This window comes from Poecilia reticulata, chromosome 22 (genome assembly GCF_904066995.2).
Source record: "Poecilia reticulata chromosome 22, P_reticulata-male-v2, whole genome shotgun sequence".
NCBI lineage: Eukaryota > Metazoa > Chordata > Actinopteri > Cyprinodontiformes > Poeciliidae > Poecilia > Poecilia reticulata.
Window position 1 is genome coordinate 25119117 of NC_088851.1, and position 14752 is coordinate 25133868.

The 14752-nt window shown below is 37.9% G+C and overlaps 2 protein-coding genes across 3 annotated transcripts in view; one reads left to right on the forward strand and one right to left on the reverse strand.

Moving 5' to 3' along the window:
- Window positions 1-9724, forward strand: part of impg1b (interphotoreceptor matrix proteoglycan 1b) — a 29959-nt gene extending 20235 nt beyond the window's left edge. The window contains exons 13-18 of the mRNA XM_081603514.1: window positions 3586-3805; window positions 4776-4986; window positions 6164-6349; window positions 6453-6627; window positions 7845-7928; window positions 9210-9724. Coding sequence (XP_081459640.1) covers window positions 3586-3805; window positions 4776-4986; window positions 6164-6349; window positions 6453-6627; window positions 7845-7928; window positions 9210-9293 — 960 coding nt within the window. The 3' untranslated portion in view covers window positions 9294-9724. The remainder of the gene's footprint in view (window positions 1-3585; window positions 3806-4775; window positions 4987-6163; window positions 6350-6452; window positions 6628-7844; window positions 7929-9209) is intronic.
- Window positions 9725-10691: 967 nt separating this feature from the next.
- Window positions 10692-14752, reverse strand: part of myo6b (myosin VIb) — a 50463-nt gene continuing 46402 nt past the window's right edge. For both annotated transcript variants that reach the window (XM_008399861.3, XM_081603234.1), the window contains 3 exons: window positions 14615-14749; window positions 12777-12995; window positions 10692-11734 (listed from right to left, as the gene is read on the reverse strand). In XM_008399861.3, the coding sequence (XP_008398083.1) occupies window positions 11535-11734; window positions 12777-12995; window positions 14615-14749 (554 nt within the window). In that variant the 3' untranslated portion in view covers window positions 10692-11534. The remainder of the gene's footprint in view (window positions 11735-12776; window positions 12996-14614; window positions 14750-14752) is intronic.

Consider the following 14752-nt stretch of genomic DNA (forward strand, 5'->3'; position numbering starts at 1 on the left):
AATTTATTTAGTGATTCCAATTTGTTTAAGGTCAATGGAAACGCAGCTATATTCACCTTTAAATGGGCGACTTCTCATTTCTCTTAAACGATCCAACCTGGTTTCACCAGAAATCATCATGACCTGCTGAGTGTCATGTCAATGAGCCCATTTAAACCGACTGAATGCTCATATCTGTGTTCATGCATGTTTTATCGGCCCATTGTAGCTCGGATTACTCCTGTACCTACTGGTTTGTCAAGCAACCAAAAGAAATTGGACATGGAGTTCAGAAAGTGTCTTTTTCTTTACATTGAATGAAAAATAAACATGCTAAGCTGGTTAGTAATCATTGTGACCCTTCAGTGACATCTGCACCAGGCCTGTTGGTTTTAACAGAACCAGTAGGTACATGCGTAACTTTTTATGAAACCATCAAGTTATGGATGTAGCAGTTGTGTGGTTTGCAGTAGAAATGATTGTGTTTGTCAGCTGTTTGCAAGTGGTTCCCTGCTGGCTGCAGCTGTCAGAGCCGTGGGTCTGTGTGAAGTTGGCAGGTGATCGGTGCTCACCTGTCCTGAGCTCCTTTAGGCTTCTTATCGCTCCTCCACCGCTCAGGCCTGCTAAAGCAGCGTAATCTCTTCCCCTCACGCTGCAGCAGTTTCATCTGAGCTGAACTTGGAAGCCGTTCAGATCAATGACCCTGATGGAGCGACGCTTCTTTAGCTGTCTGACTTCCTGCATCGGTTCGTCCACAGTTTGGCTGTCCACACAAAATCTTACCAAATATGTTTGGTCCAGTTTCTACCAACTATTACACTTGAAAAGAGATACAAATAACTTACAAGTGACTTTTTAGCAAGTTAATAAGTCCTTAATATTGATGAAAAGGTTTTAGTTTGATTATTTCACTTCTAACAATATTTTTTCATGCTATAGGTGGAATAATCCACCAGCGGAACTAGAAGTTTTTCATGAATATTAAGGAATTAAATGATTAAAACAAGCTCTTGTATCTTACTGAAACGTTACTTGTAAGTTAGTTTTATTTTGTTTCAAGAATTAAAACATTTGTACTAGAAACTAGACTAAAATACTTGGTAAGTTTTTGTATTTTACCAGGGGGGTCCAAACATTTTCAGCAAGTCTAAAACAAATTTGAGTGCTAAAAAATAGTTTATCTACTAAAAATAAACTAAGCATGCAATGCTTTAATTAAACAAATTAATACTTTGTTTAATTGCTTCAATTAAACAAAGTATTAGATTTGTTCCTGGAAAAGGACACATAAATTATTCTAAATCCAAAACTTTAAAAAGTTCTGCAGGTTTGCATTATGAAAACAAAAAACACAATTTAGTCATTTCTGATCAAAAATATCCGGATTTGAGTCGATTTTTCTTTGAAAATGTTTGCTGTATTTAGCCAAGTTTATTAAATGAATTAAAAACAGACATGAGTGCAGCAATGAAACTGGTCCAAACTGGCAGCAGAATGGAAAAAACATGTTTATTTAAAGACAAACACTTTGAGTTGTAGCCAGGATTCTTTCTTTTTACTTTGAGATCATTTTGAACACCTGAGCCTCGGGTCAAATTTGTATCATTAAATGAAGTTTGGGGCCAGACACATTCAGTCCAGGGGCTGCCAGTGGCCCCCGAGCCACACTTTGGACACCCCTGATCTGAACAGAGTCTGAATAGGAAGAGCTTTAATCAGAGGAGCAGCCAAGAGGCGACTGTGGAGGAGCTGCAGGGAACCAAAGCTCAGCTGGTTAGCTGTGTAGCTATCAGATGAAACCCCAATCTGTGAAAACCGTCTTTCATCTCCTTCCGGCCCAGGAAAACGAATCCCTGAAGTCTGAAGGGAGATGAACAGTTTTGTACGTCTAAGTTATAGTCAAATATATTTATGTGTAAAGTTTAAGTTAAGTTAGAGTCAAAAGTAATTTTACTGCTTTGGGTGTTTGAAGTAGCATCTTTAAATTATTCCATTAGAATTTGATACATTTATAATGTAATTTAGTCTCAGCATCAAGTTAATCCAGTTAGATTTAGATAGCGATGTGCAGAGCCAGACTATTTTATTTGTCTTGGCTCCCTTATCTTATTCACATGCACATGAAATATTTAGGTTGCAAGAAAGAGATAAATGACTAAATTAGATAAAGCAGACTGTGTCTCAGTGCTTGGCTGCAGAAGGAAAACTCGTTGCCAACACAAACATCTCAACAGTTCTGCAGAACTTTTGTCCAAATGTTCTGGAGACAAAAAGAGTCACAATGACACAAAAAAGCACAAATAAAGGAGAAGCTTGAACAGTTGAGTCAAATGGGGAGAATCTGATCTTTAATAAAAAGATCTGCATGCCTTTGAACAATAAAATATAATTAAATCTCGTGTATAAGTTTGTTCACGCATCAAGCTGCCGCGTCATCATCCTCACTAGTTCCTGTCGTCTTCTTCTTCGTTGGTTTCGTCTGGTTGTTGATCATGTGACTCGCTTGATGTAAAAAAGTGTTTCCATTGCAGTTTTGTGAAATAAACCCGTTTTGATGCGGCCAAACAACAACCTCATCGCTCAAACTTTTTACTGAAAAACAAGAGATTTTTCAAAATTGCCGTGTTTCCACCAAGCAAGTTTATTATCGAAATGTCAAATTTTGCAATTATATAATCAAAGTAAACGCAGCTATAGTGATGGATTAGTTCCTGCCTGATTTAGGTGATTATTGATGCATAACATATTGATTAAGATTACCTGGGTACTGAGGAATACATTAGTCGTATATCAGGCGTAAGGCAGCCGGAGCGTCATCAGCTGATCCTGAATTCATCCAATTCGCTGAGTCATGGCTGATTTTCATCATTTTGGAAAGTATTCACACCCGTCTTTCCATAAATGACCATTTTTCTTCCTCTTGGCCAAACAAGGATGTTCATAATAAAGATTAATACTTAAAACCTAATCTTACTTTAACTGTTTCTCTACGTCTTACTGGAAATATTGACCGCTGATAATATTCATCTTTTCTTTCTGTTAGTTGCTTTAACCTACAGTGACTGAGACTCTGCTCCTGCAAACCTCTTAGTATAAATGTAGGACAGTCTTATTGTGGATTAGTTTTCTGTTTACTTGCAATGCACATTCTTTTTATTAAACTATTTTATCCTTTCACCGTTTTTATAATTTGAAGGATTAGCATTTTCGCAGCACTGGTGCTTAGAAACCAAAACTCCAATTTTGTCCTGCATCTAATTGTACAATCAGTGACAGAAACTCATCCTTCCATGCTCACATCAAAATTTAATTACAAACTATTCATAGAATTCACTCTTAAACATGACCTGAATAATAAAACGTGAGCGCTGTCACTAATGGAGGATAAAATCAGAGGATAATTAAGTTTTTTTTGTCGACTCCGTATAATAACAAATTCAGCTTTGTTTATTAATTTAAATTTTCATAGACAAAGTAAAACTTCTTTTTTTTTACCAGCTAAAATCTGATTCCTGCAGCAAATTGATTTCTGCAGCACTAATCCTGTTGTAATTACCATCTGAAAAGCAGCAGCTGATGAATCTTCCCCCCTCTGTCTCTGCACAGCTTCTGCCATATTTACAGTCCAATCTGACTGGATTCAAGCAGCTGGAGATTCTCAACTTCAGGAACGGGAGTGTTGTGGTAAACAGCAGGATGAAACTGGACAAGCCGGTGCCGAACAACGTCACGGAAGCCGTGCGCTGTGTGCTGGAGGACCTGTGCAGCGCCGCGTCTAATCGGCTTGACATCGAGATTGACAGTCGCTCTTTGGAGGTTGAACCAGGTGAGAAGTTCTTGCTGAGGTCTTGGCTTGAATTCTGTTACTTTTTCACTTGTTTTGGTGCTTCAGAAAGGATAGTTTTCAATTTTCAGGACGTTTCTGTCTGCCGTAAACTGTTAATCACACAAACTCGACTCCGTAGTTTGTCGCTTTCATCGTAGTGATGCACAAACAGATTATTTCACTTATAGTAAGACATTTTCCCACGTTATAGGTGAGATAATGACTTAAAACAAGTTTCTATATCTGACTGAAAAGTTACTTGTGTCCAGAAATGTTTGGTAAAATTTTGTGTTTTTGCAGTGTTGGAAAAGGTTTATGTTGATCTGGACTTTTCAGGGTCAAAAGTGACAGTTTAGCAAATAAATAAAGCATTTATATTAAAATAAAATGATTAAAACACTGCAAAAAACACGCAAAACACATATAGAAAACAAGATTCTCCCACGTTACAAGTTAAATAATCTGCCAATGGAATAAGTCATTTTAAAATAAATTTTAAGGAATTATTGACTAAACAATAATATGCTGCTGAAGTTACTTTTGAGTAAATTTGTCTTTAAGTGTAATAAGTTATTATAAGCTAGACCAACATACTCTGTAATATTTTGTGTTTTTTCAGTGTTTTGCATCCAAAACCAAAGAATTACTTTAAAATACGTCAGATTGAAAAGTATCATTTTGCTTCTCATCTGTTTGTGAATTTCTTTATTTGGAGATCTTTGAGCCTACTTCGTGCTGCCAGACGGGTTCTGTTCAGCTGACTCTTTAAAGCGGTTAGCTTTAAACAAAAAGTGGTTGACTTCAGGTTTTACCTTTTCTTGTGATGGTTTGTATTCTCGTTGAAATGCTGCTTTGTGAGATGAATCAGAACGCTGTGTAAGCCCTCCTCCTCCTCCTCCTCCTCCTCCTCCTCCTCCTCCTCCTCCTCCTCCTCCTCCTCCTCCTCCTCCTCCTCCTCCTCCTCCTTCAGCTGACCAAGCAGATCCGTGTAAGTTCCTGGCCTGCAACGAGTTTTCTCGCTGCGTGGTGAACAGCTGGAGCGGCGAGGCCGAGTGCCTGTGTGACCCCGGCTACAGCGCGGTGGACGGCTGGCCCTGCCGCGACGCCTGCTCCCTGCAGCCGGACTACTGCCTGAACGGAGGCGCGTGTGAGATAATCCCCGGCCACGGAGTCACCTGCAGGTACGCACAGACCGGGGGTGTTCAAACAGCGGCTCGCGGGCCATTGGTGGCCCCCAACGTCAGTTCAAGAGCGATGCACATTTGTCCTGTTCATCACAGCAGGAGATGCAAACTGGGTAAATTACTAACATTATTTAAATTCCTCTTGGGTTCAGTAAAATGTTCTTGAATTAAAATTGATTTGAATAGAAAAAGTTAAGTTTTTATAACTCGGCTTTTATTTAATTTATTAAACATGGATAAATATAACAAGTGTTTTTAAAGAAAGTGACTCAAATCTTTTTCTTATATCAGAATAAATTTGTTTATTAAAGCCCCCAAAATTTGAAAACTAAATAAATGTGCAAATGACTTTGTATATTTTTGCATTTAAAATGTGCAAAGTCATTTTGAGGTTTTGGATCTCCAAAGAACAGCCTCCATTTTCTGCAAAAAACAACAAACAACTTTAATTGGTTGATTTTATTTTAGTCTTTCTTTTTATTTTATTGTCATGCAAGTAAATTTGACTTTTTAATTTTGGTCCAAACACTTTGGCCTCCTCAGGCATAAACAGAGGAACTTAGTTTAATTTTCATAAGCTGTAATGTAAATAATATATTTTTTCTATCTGTGCTGTAAAGCCGTTTCAGGGTCATTGTGTTCATGTTTAAAAATAGTAAATTTCCACCAAACATTTTGATATCAATGTCAGAAATTTCTGAGTTTCGAACATCCAAAACTTTTGACTTTTATACTCATTAATTATCCAATAGGGATTCTAAATATTATTTAAAATAACGGTAAGACTTTATCTTAATGGGCGTTTAATTCACAGTTTAATTAAAAATCCATTAAAAGTGTCACCAGAATCACTAATAAAGCACAGAATTAGACTGAACAGATCCACCTTTACCTCAGGTACAAACTGTTTCAGTATTTGTATTTATTTATGGCACATTGCATTAAAACTTTTGGAAATACAGCATATAAATGCCAGATTGCAGGTGTAAATTGAAATGCGTGTCGTCTGAGTCGACTCGACGCTCTGGGGGATTTATTCATAAACATTTGCTTTCAGAACTGGAAGTGCTAAATTGTTTTTGAATCACTCCTGCAGAGAAAGAAACGGTGAACTATTAATTTTCTTTTCTTCAGGAAAGTGTCTGGGGTTTCATTCTGCTCTCCTTTGTTTCAGATGCCCTGCAGGTAAACACTGGCACTACCACGGCGCGCGCTGCAGCGAGCTGGTGTCGGTGCCTCTGGACCCGGCTCTGATTACAACCTGCCTCCTGGGGAGCCTCTGCCTGGTTTGCGCTGTCATCGGCGTTTTAATATTCATCAACAAGAAGTGCATAAGGACCAGGAAGGCCGTGGCTCTGGTGTAAGTCAGAACCCTGCTTTGCATTCGCTTTGCATAACCCATCCTTGTCGTTCTCAGGGCGCCGGCGCTGCTGTAAATGCGTTTTTGTGCGTTTGCATCGCAGGCACACCCATGCACCGTATGCCTTTGAGAACACTTTGAGGGAGAACCCGGTTTTTGAGAATGATGACGGTGTCTTAACTCATGTTTCCACTCTGCCGTGTCCCTCAAGCTCTGCCTCTTCGCAGTCTGAGCAGGAACATTTTGCCTCGGTTGAAAATATACGCCTGAGTATCGAGGTACAGCCAGAGGATCGGCATGAAAACCTAACCTGACTAAACACTAACCAGAGCAGGAAAACCGCCTCCGGTTTGCTGCTCTGAGCCGCTCGTCCTCACACCTTTAACTCTGCTTTGTAGGTTTCACCTTTGACCTCAGAGGCTTTTGCTGTAGAACAGGGGTGTCCAAAGTGCAGCCAGACAGTCAGATTTGTCCCACAGGTTCATGTTTTTCTCAAAACATAAAATATTTGGATCTTACTAAAAATCTACGATTACTTTTCTGTAGCTCAGAAAATGAACCTGAGTGGGAAAAAGCAGGACTTTATATCATTAAAGGGTTTTAATCAGTGGATTATAATGAGGTGCAAGAGAAGAAAAAAATCTGGAGATCAAGTTTTTAATCTAACATTAGAATTATTGTTGGAATATATATCTATAAAGATAAATTACTCAGTGAGATTTGTATACGATGTTGTTTTTAGTTGAAGTTCATTGAATTAAAAAGCTGAAATTATATTTTATAAGTTTACATTAAAATATTTAAATAATTGTCCAGCCAGAGAACCTGGTGCTAAATAATAAAACATAATTTAATGAAACTTCATGGAGTTTTTACTTTAATTTAATTAAATTAAGTTAGTTGAATCCCTTCAAAGTATTAATCTTTTAATAACCAATCTTTCTGCTTTCTCTTTAACTTCATGCTAGATAGAAACACCGACTAAAGCTTTTAATTGCATTATTAAACTTTTCAAATAAAAAGTCACTAAATCCTGTTTTTAGAAGAAGAGATGAAATCTGTTTCACTTTTCTTCAATTGAGCCCAAAATAAATGTTTTCATGAAACCCTTTCAAGTTTTGGAGCTACAAAAATAATCTATTTTCTTTGTTTAATTAAAATATTTTCATGCTTGATTTATTGTTGAGCAGGAATTGTGATTTTAGTTTTTGGAAAATGTTTCTTGTATGTTTGAGTTGATAGAAAGTTTGGACACTCCTGCTGTAGAGCGTAGATTTACTGCAAAAACACAAAATATTTCCAAATGTTTTTGGTTTATTTTCTAGTGCAAACACCTTAATATACTTTAAATAAGACAAAACTAACATAACATAGACGCTTTTTTTAAGTCCTTAATGTTGATGAATTTCCTCACTATTTGAATTTGGGGTGAATTTGTGTAAAATTTTGCTTTTATTTAGAAGGAAAAACGTGAAAACGTGTCTTTTCTCTGCAGATCCCCAGACAACTCTACACAACAAGATCAGAGAAGTTAGTGTCAGACATGGTGGGTTTCCATCACAGTTTGCCACGCAGCGAGGTAAGACTGGCACAAACGGCTTTGCTCAAATCTGCAGGTTATTTTTTATTAAAGTGCCTTGTGAAGGTTTTCAGCTGGGATTCCATTACTAAACATCAGTATTCCACTAATATCCACAAAACACAATTTCTCAATTGTGTTGTTGTCATTAAACACAAAACTAGGATTTTGTTTTGGCTGGACGGTTGACATTAGGGTTGAACTTTGACCTGCAGCTGTAACTGCAGGTAAACTTGTTTCTCCAGATTATTGTCTCATGTGGACTGAATACATGTAATATTTATCAAGTTTTAAATGTTTTATTTAGAAATAAGTAATGTAGCTTGTTTTTTTACTTCTGCTTCGCACGTATGTATTTACTCTGTTGGTTCAAACATGTTTTTTTGTAATTTGCCATGTTACTGAAATGAATGTGATGAAATAATTTAAAACTTGCATCATTTTGCTAAAGTATAAATGACTTGACGAAATATTTTCCAGCTGTTTGACGCCTGAAAAGGTAAAAGTCCATCAAAACTATCAGTGATAATTTTACTCACCAACCAGAATCACTGCAGCGTTTTTCTGATCAAAGTTTTCCCTTAAAGCTGCAGTAACCTTTTTTAAAATACTTTGTTTTCGTCTCCATGTCGTGACGGTTTGGTTTGAGGTGGATAATCTGTGAAAGAATCGAGTTCCTCTGCCTTCTCCCAGTGTTAACTAGAAACAACCAATCAGAGCCAGGAGGCGGGCCTTAGCGCTGTCAGTCACTTAAATCATCATTGCTCCAGCTAGTCTGTCACAAATGCTAAGGCTAGTTAGCATTGTTACCAACGACAGTTTTACTTTAATGATAAGTTGTTTTTTCCTCATTAGCATATTTACTAGCAAGTACATGAGGATGATCTACAGCGCTAAGACCCGCCTCCTGGCTCTGATTGGTTACTTTTGGTCGGGAGTGATGCATTTCTCCAGATAGGATTAGCAGCTCAGGAAGCAGGTGGAGGAGATCGATCTTTTCACAGACTGTCTCAAACTGTCACTATATGGTGACAGATTGAACAAATATGTAAAAAACTGATTTTGAAAAAAAAGAACAAAGTTACCTGCTGCAGTTTTAACAACACAAAAATAATCCTAACAACTGTCACACAATGGAAAACATTTTCCAAATGAAGAGCTTGTGATTCCAAGCTTTTGTAATTTCTTTGTGAAAATCTTCGTCTCCCACATGAACGGCGATGATGACAGAGCTTTTCTCCTCCGGGGACAAACTGACTCTTTGCATCTGGTTTCCTCCAGACGTGGCGACTGTCCAGTGAGTACGGGAGGTGCTGCCTGCTCCGGGCGCCAGACAGCGACTGTTTCGAAGTCACGGTTCTCTGATAACACCTGATCCGGAGCGAAGCAGGAAAAAACGCTGCAGTTTCACTCTGCATAGTGTTCATAGTGTTAGACGGAGAGCTCTGTGGATGAGGGGAACTAATATTTGTTACATGTCATAAATGGTAGGAACATTTCCTGAACACGCTTGGCAAAGATGGCGCTTTCCTCACAATGAGGTATTTATTATTTACAGGAAGATGCACATGGCTGCATCTCACTGTATGTGTAGATAAAGTAATATATTTTGTTTTTGACGGGTTTTTTTGTGTCCCAAAAAGAGAATGTACTGTATAAGCTACTGACTCGGCTGATTCAGTCACTCCCATTCGCAAACTTATCGATAGCCATTTGATCTGGACATATTTTTATACATTTTTCATGTAAAGCAAATAAAATAAAGGGTTTTAGACGAACAAACTGCGTGTTTTCTGTCAGTTTAAACTGAATTTAGATGCACAAATTTTCAGAGAATCAATTTAATTGAAAAAAAATGGTGGAAATTAATTATTATAATACAGAAATTTGCAAAAGCGAAACACTTAATATGATTAAAGTGTTTAATGGAAGATAAAATGTGGAGGTCATGGAGTAAATACTACTTTTTAAATCTTGGGTTAGAATTAATATTGAAAGCAATTTAGTTAAAAGCTGAAACAATATTTTATAAATTTATTGTCTGACAAAAATGTTCATAAGGGATGAGCCACAAAAGGTCGCAGCTCAAGATGGTGGCTGTTCATAGTGCTCTGTTCAAGCATGTTAATGGAAAATTAAGTGGAAGAAAAAAACGGTGTGAAGGAAACAAAACCTTAAAACTTAATTTTTAAATGAAATTAAATATTTCAATTTATTTAGCTACATTTTTGTTAGATGCTCGTGTGAAAATCTGTTATACTTTATAAGTATAAAACCTCTAATAGCTTTTATGTGACAGTTACACAGAACAACACATCCATCCATCCATTTTCTTACACCCATGTCCCTCAGTGGGGTCGGGAGGGTTGCTGGTTCCTCTCCAGCTAACGTACCGGGCGAGAGGCGGGGTCACCTGGACAGGTCGCCAGTCTGTCGCAGGGCAACACAGAGACACACAACCATGCACACACACACTCACACCTAGGGGCAATTTGGAGAGACCAATTAACCTGACAGTCATGTTTTTGGACTGTGGGAGGAAACCAGAGTACCTGGAGAAAACCCACCATGCACAGGGAGAACATGGAGACTCCATGCAGAAAGACCGGGAATTGAACCCAGAACCTTCTTGCTGCAAGGCAACAGCTCTACCAACTGCGCCACTGTGCAGCCCCAGAACAACACATTTACCCGCTAATTTAAAAATATTTTTAAATTAAGATCAAAAATCTTGATAGAACCAAAAGACAGAAATCAACTGGGAATTTTTCAGAAATGTTTATTTTCTACAGTTTTTCCAGAGAAAAGTCCATCAAGCTCAGTTTCATAACTCAGATTCTGGGATTTTTTTTTTTTTTCCAGGTAAAATATTTGTTTGTTTAACCATCGAGAAAAAAACATAACACAAACACCAACAACGTTATTAGCTGTAAAACAACCCTGAATGCACAAAACTGCAAACATGAAAACATTTCCCTCTTCCATATCAAATGAGTAACAATAAAAAAGACTCCAGAGGCAGAACGGGAGCAGCCAGGAAAAACAAATGACTTTCTAATCTTTACAGGCATCACATTGTTGCAACATTACGTGAAATCTCCCATAACTGACAACGTAAAACATTAAAATGATCTAATTCAGTCGGCATGAGCTGGTTTGAAGAATAAGAATTGGATTCTGACTTTGCTAAAAACTTATGACATCATGTATTTCGGTGTAAATGGTAACTGTCCTCGTTTATAGTCACAAAACCCATAAAGCATGAATTTTATGGCATCATAAGACGGTAAAAGCTCTAATTTGGTGTTTCTGTTTGGGTTTTAAGTTTACAGCTACAGAGGATGAACCAGTTAAGACGTCTGTGGTGCAACGTTACTGCGATTTTAAGGCCTCAAAGTGGGATTTCAGAAAACAACAACCAGTTTGCTAACGCTGCTAAATGAAAGTGTTGCACTGCAAATTAATAAAAAATAGAAAATTAAATTAGTATAAGAATTGATATCAAGTGAGCATTTAGAGACGAACAGGGAGCATCTTTGCACGTTGTTATTTTCTAATTTCCCACAAAGCGCAGAGACAGTGAACTGCTCACGCAGAAGCATGTTTTCACTTGAGGAGACTCTGCAGCATGGCGGTGGCGTACGTCGGCCGGGCCTGCTTGTTCTCTATCGCCCTCTTCAGGTACTGGATCCCATCGCAGCGTTCCCAGATCTCCTCAAACTGCCTGGGCAGGATCTCAGCGCCACGCTTCCTGGTCAGACCCGTCTCCTCCAGACTCAGCTCACACATCTCCATGTCGTCTTTACCTTCATGGTGAAGGAGGACGAGAGAGCAGAGAGATTTACGCCCAGCGCTAAATATTGAGAAGAAAACAACCTGATGAATGAGAACATGATGATTGAATAACTAAATATAAACCTCTTAATTAAAAGTGATCTGTTATAAATCCTTGGACAGATTAGGAGAGATTATGGGCTACAAAACATCCTACTTTACATTTTTCCACAAAATTATTCTTGGATCTCATTATCTACGTATTTTCAGCCGTTTTAGGGTCTCTGTCTCTTTGAATCCAAATAAACTGCTGCTGGCCACGCCCCCAACGCAACGTTTACACTCACACATGAAAAATGGCTGCAAACAAATGCGTAATTACAACCGTACATCTTTGAAAAGCAGAAGTGGAACCTCCTGCACAACCAACAGGAACACAGCAAACGGTTTCTGGATTGTAAGTCAACGACAGAACACTTATCTTTTCCAACAGCCATTGTACATCGCATACAGAACCTCCTGAGGTTCAGCAGAACCTCCATCCATGCCACGCTGCATTGATACAGTAAGCCCCAACCAAGTCTAAGCTCAAATTTCTGGACTTTTTATTATTCTGATGTAATATTTACACTTTTTTGCTACAATCAATTGTTGGTTTCTGTCAGCTGTAAGCCAGAATCATCCAAATGAACAAGAACAAACATTTAAAATATATCAATCTGTGTGTATTCACTCTATATCAAAAGATTTTTAAATAAAATTTTTAGATTTTAATACGTTTTTAAATTATATTTTAATTCATTAGTTTCATGAAACTTATTGGAGATTCGTAGTTAGGGAAGAGATAAACTGACAGAGATACAAATAAAGTTCTAAAATAAATACTTTTTTGCATATTTTATCAAACCAATAAGAACTACTCGGGGATATAATTAAAGAAAAACTACAAACATCTTTTCTACTTTAATTTTCAGCATCAGTGACCAAACATGATTACATTTCCTTTGTGTGCATGAAATGATTTTGCTAAAACAAAACCTTTTGAGGAAACATGACAAAGAGCTGATGACTCACCTGCGACCAACACAATGGGCTGTTTGTCTGGATGCAGCTCCATCTGTCTGGCTATCCACGGCCCATCGAAGTGGGCGTACCACCAGCCCTTCTTTTTGTTCTGCGGGTCCTTGTACTGGTCAGCGGGTCGGATGAAAGGAATCCGAAAGTATCGCTGCTGGCGGTTCATGGCGACTTCCTGATGCTGGGCCGGAGTTGGAGGAGCCGGGTTCTGCTCAGCTGCAGTTCAATCATTTGAATAACAAATGTAAAATCCAGAGGAAAATCAAGCTGCCTGGTCTGACATGAATCAAAGAATAATGTTTAAAAGTTCTTTAAAAAGAGGAGAGTTTGGTAAAGTATTTCAGTGCTGCTGTTTTTTTAACAAGGATTTATTAAACATAAAAATGAGAGATTTATACTTACTCTGTGTCACAAATGTTCAGAAATGTAGCCTGAAAAAGTTTTTTCTTGTCTGATGAAGCAGGAAGTTGGACAATAAAAGCTCAGCTTAGCCTTCGGCTTTTTAAAAATGATTACTATGAACTCCAAAAGGAAGACTGTCATCCATCCAGATATTCAGCTATTTAGCATTCAGCTTTTCTATAAGGTTTATTATACAAGTAGAAAAACTAACATTATCTGAGATATGAGAGGGAATTTTGGATCATATTTATTCATTTTAAAGGAATCAGTAGAGATAAAAATAATTTATTTCAATATAACTAAATTTTAATCTCCTTAAGTCCACAAAGTTAATATTTAAACAGACGGTGTTAGCTTACGCTGTCTGGGAGGTTTACTGTGTCACAGTATGTCAGATCCAGGAGCTTTACTGACATTTTAAAGTGGCTCTCAAACATTAGCATCATAGCATTAGCTTGTAGCGTTAGCACAACTAGCATGTGACATCTGTTTTTGTCTGTCCGTCATATGGAAAGAACCTACAAAACAATGCTATGGTGTTAGCCTTGTCAGCTAAAGATGGTCCCATATATCTACTCTGGCTAGACTCGCCATGTTAGAGTGTAAACCCTTCAGCAGCAACTCCACTGACTGCTATCAGAGAAAATGTGATAGTTTGGGCAAAATTTAAATGATCAGTTTGCATCGATTTTGACACAAATGAGTATCTTTTCTGGTAACAATCACATTGAGATCTCAGTTGTTTTACGGCTGAATGACAGTCTGAAGCCTGTCTACCTGGTAGTAGAGTCAGTGGAGTAAAGTAGGGCGTCATCTGCATACAGGTGAACTTTCCTCTTAATGTTATTGACACAAATCAACAATCAAAATGTGGCCTGAAACTGAGCCTTGAGGGATTCCTTTTTAAAACATCAGCCTGGGCAGATATAACCTATATCACAATAGCATCATAGCATCAGCTATGATGCTAATCATAGCTGATGCTATGATGCTATTGAGTAAACTTTAGAGTAAACTGTGGTGTCATCTGCATTAAGATGCTCTTCAACTATGGAAATATTGTTTTTAATAACTTTAACTTAAATAAGGTTTAAAACTGAGAATAACCTTATTAGAGCCAACAGAGGAAAGCAGAGTGTCGTCTGCATAATGGTGCAGTTTAGCAGTATTGATCTTCTTTCTGGTTTTATTAAAGCCAAATTAAACATAAAATATGGGTTTAATCTGTCCATTGAGGAAATCCGTTTAAAATATTCAACCTACTGCACCAAGGTCTCCATCTGTAAAGATGAACTAGATGTTGTGAAAATCAAAAAGCAAGAAAAAAACTATGAGAGCTGCTCAGGTTTATGAGCCGTTTACTATAACCAGATTATTTTTCCTGCTGCTATAAATACAACAGGGTGACAGGAACAGTAATATTGTTTACCAACCGTAGTCAGTGATGGATTTAGGGGCCCTCATGTCGCTGCCGTCATCATTTTGTTTCTTGTTCTTGGACTTCCAGGAGTGATAAACCTTCAGACGACGGTGGAACTCCTCTCTGCAGGCCGCCAGCAGCTCAATGTCTT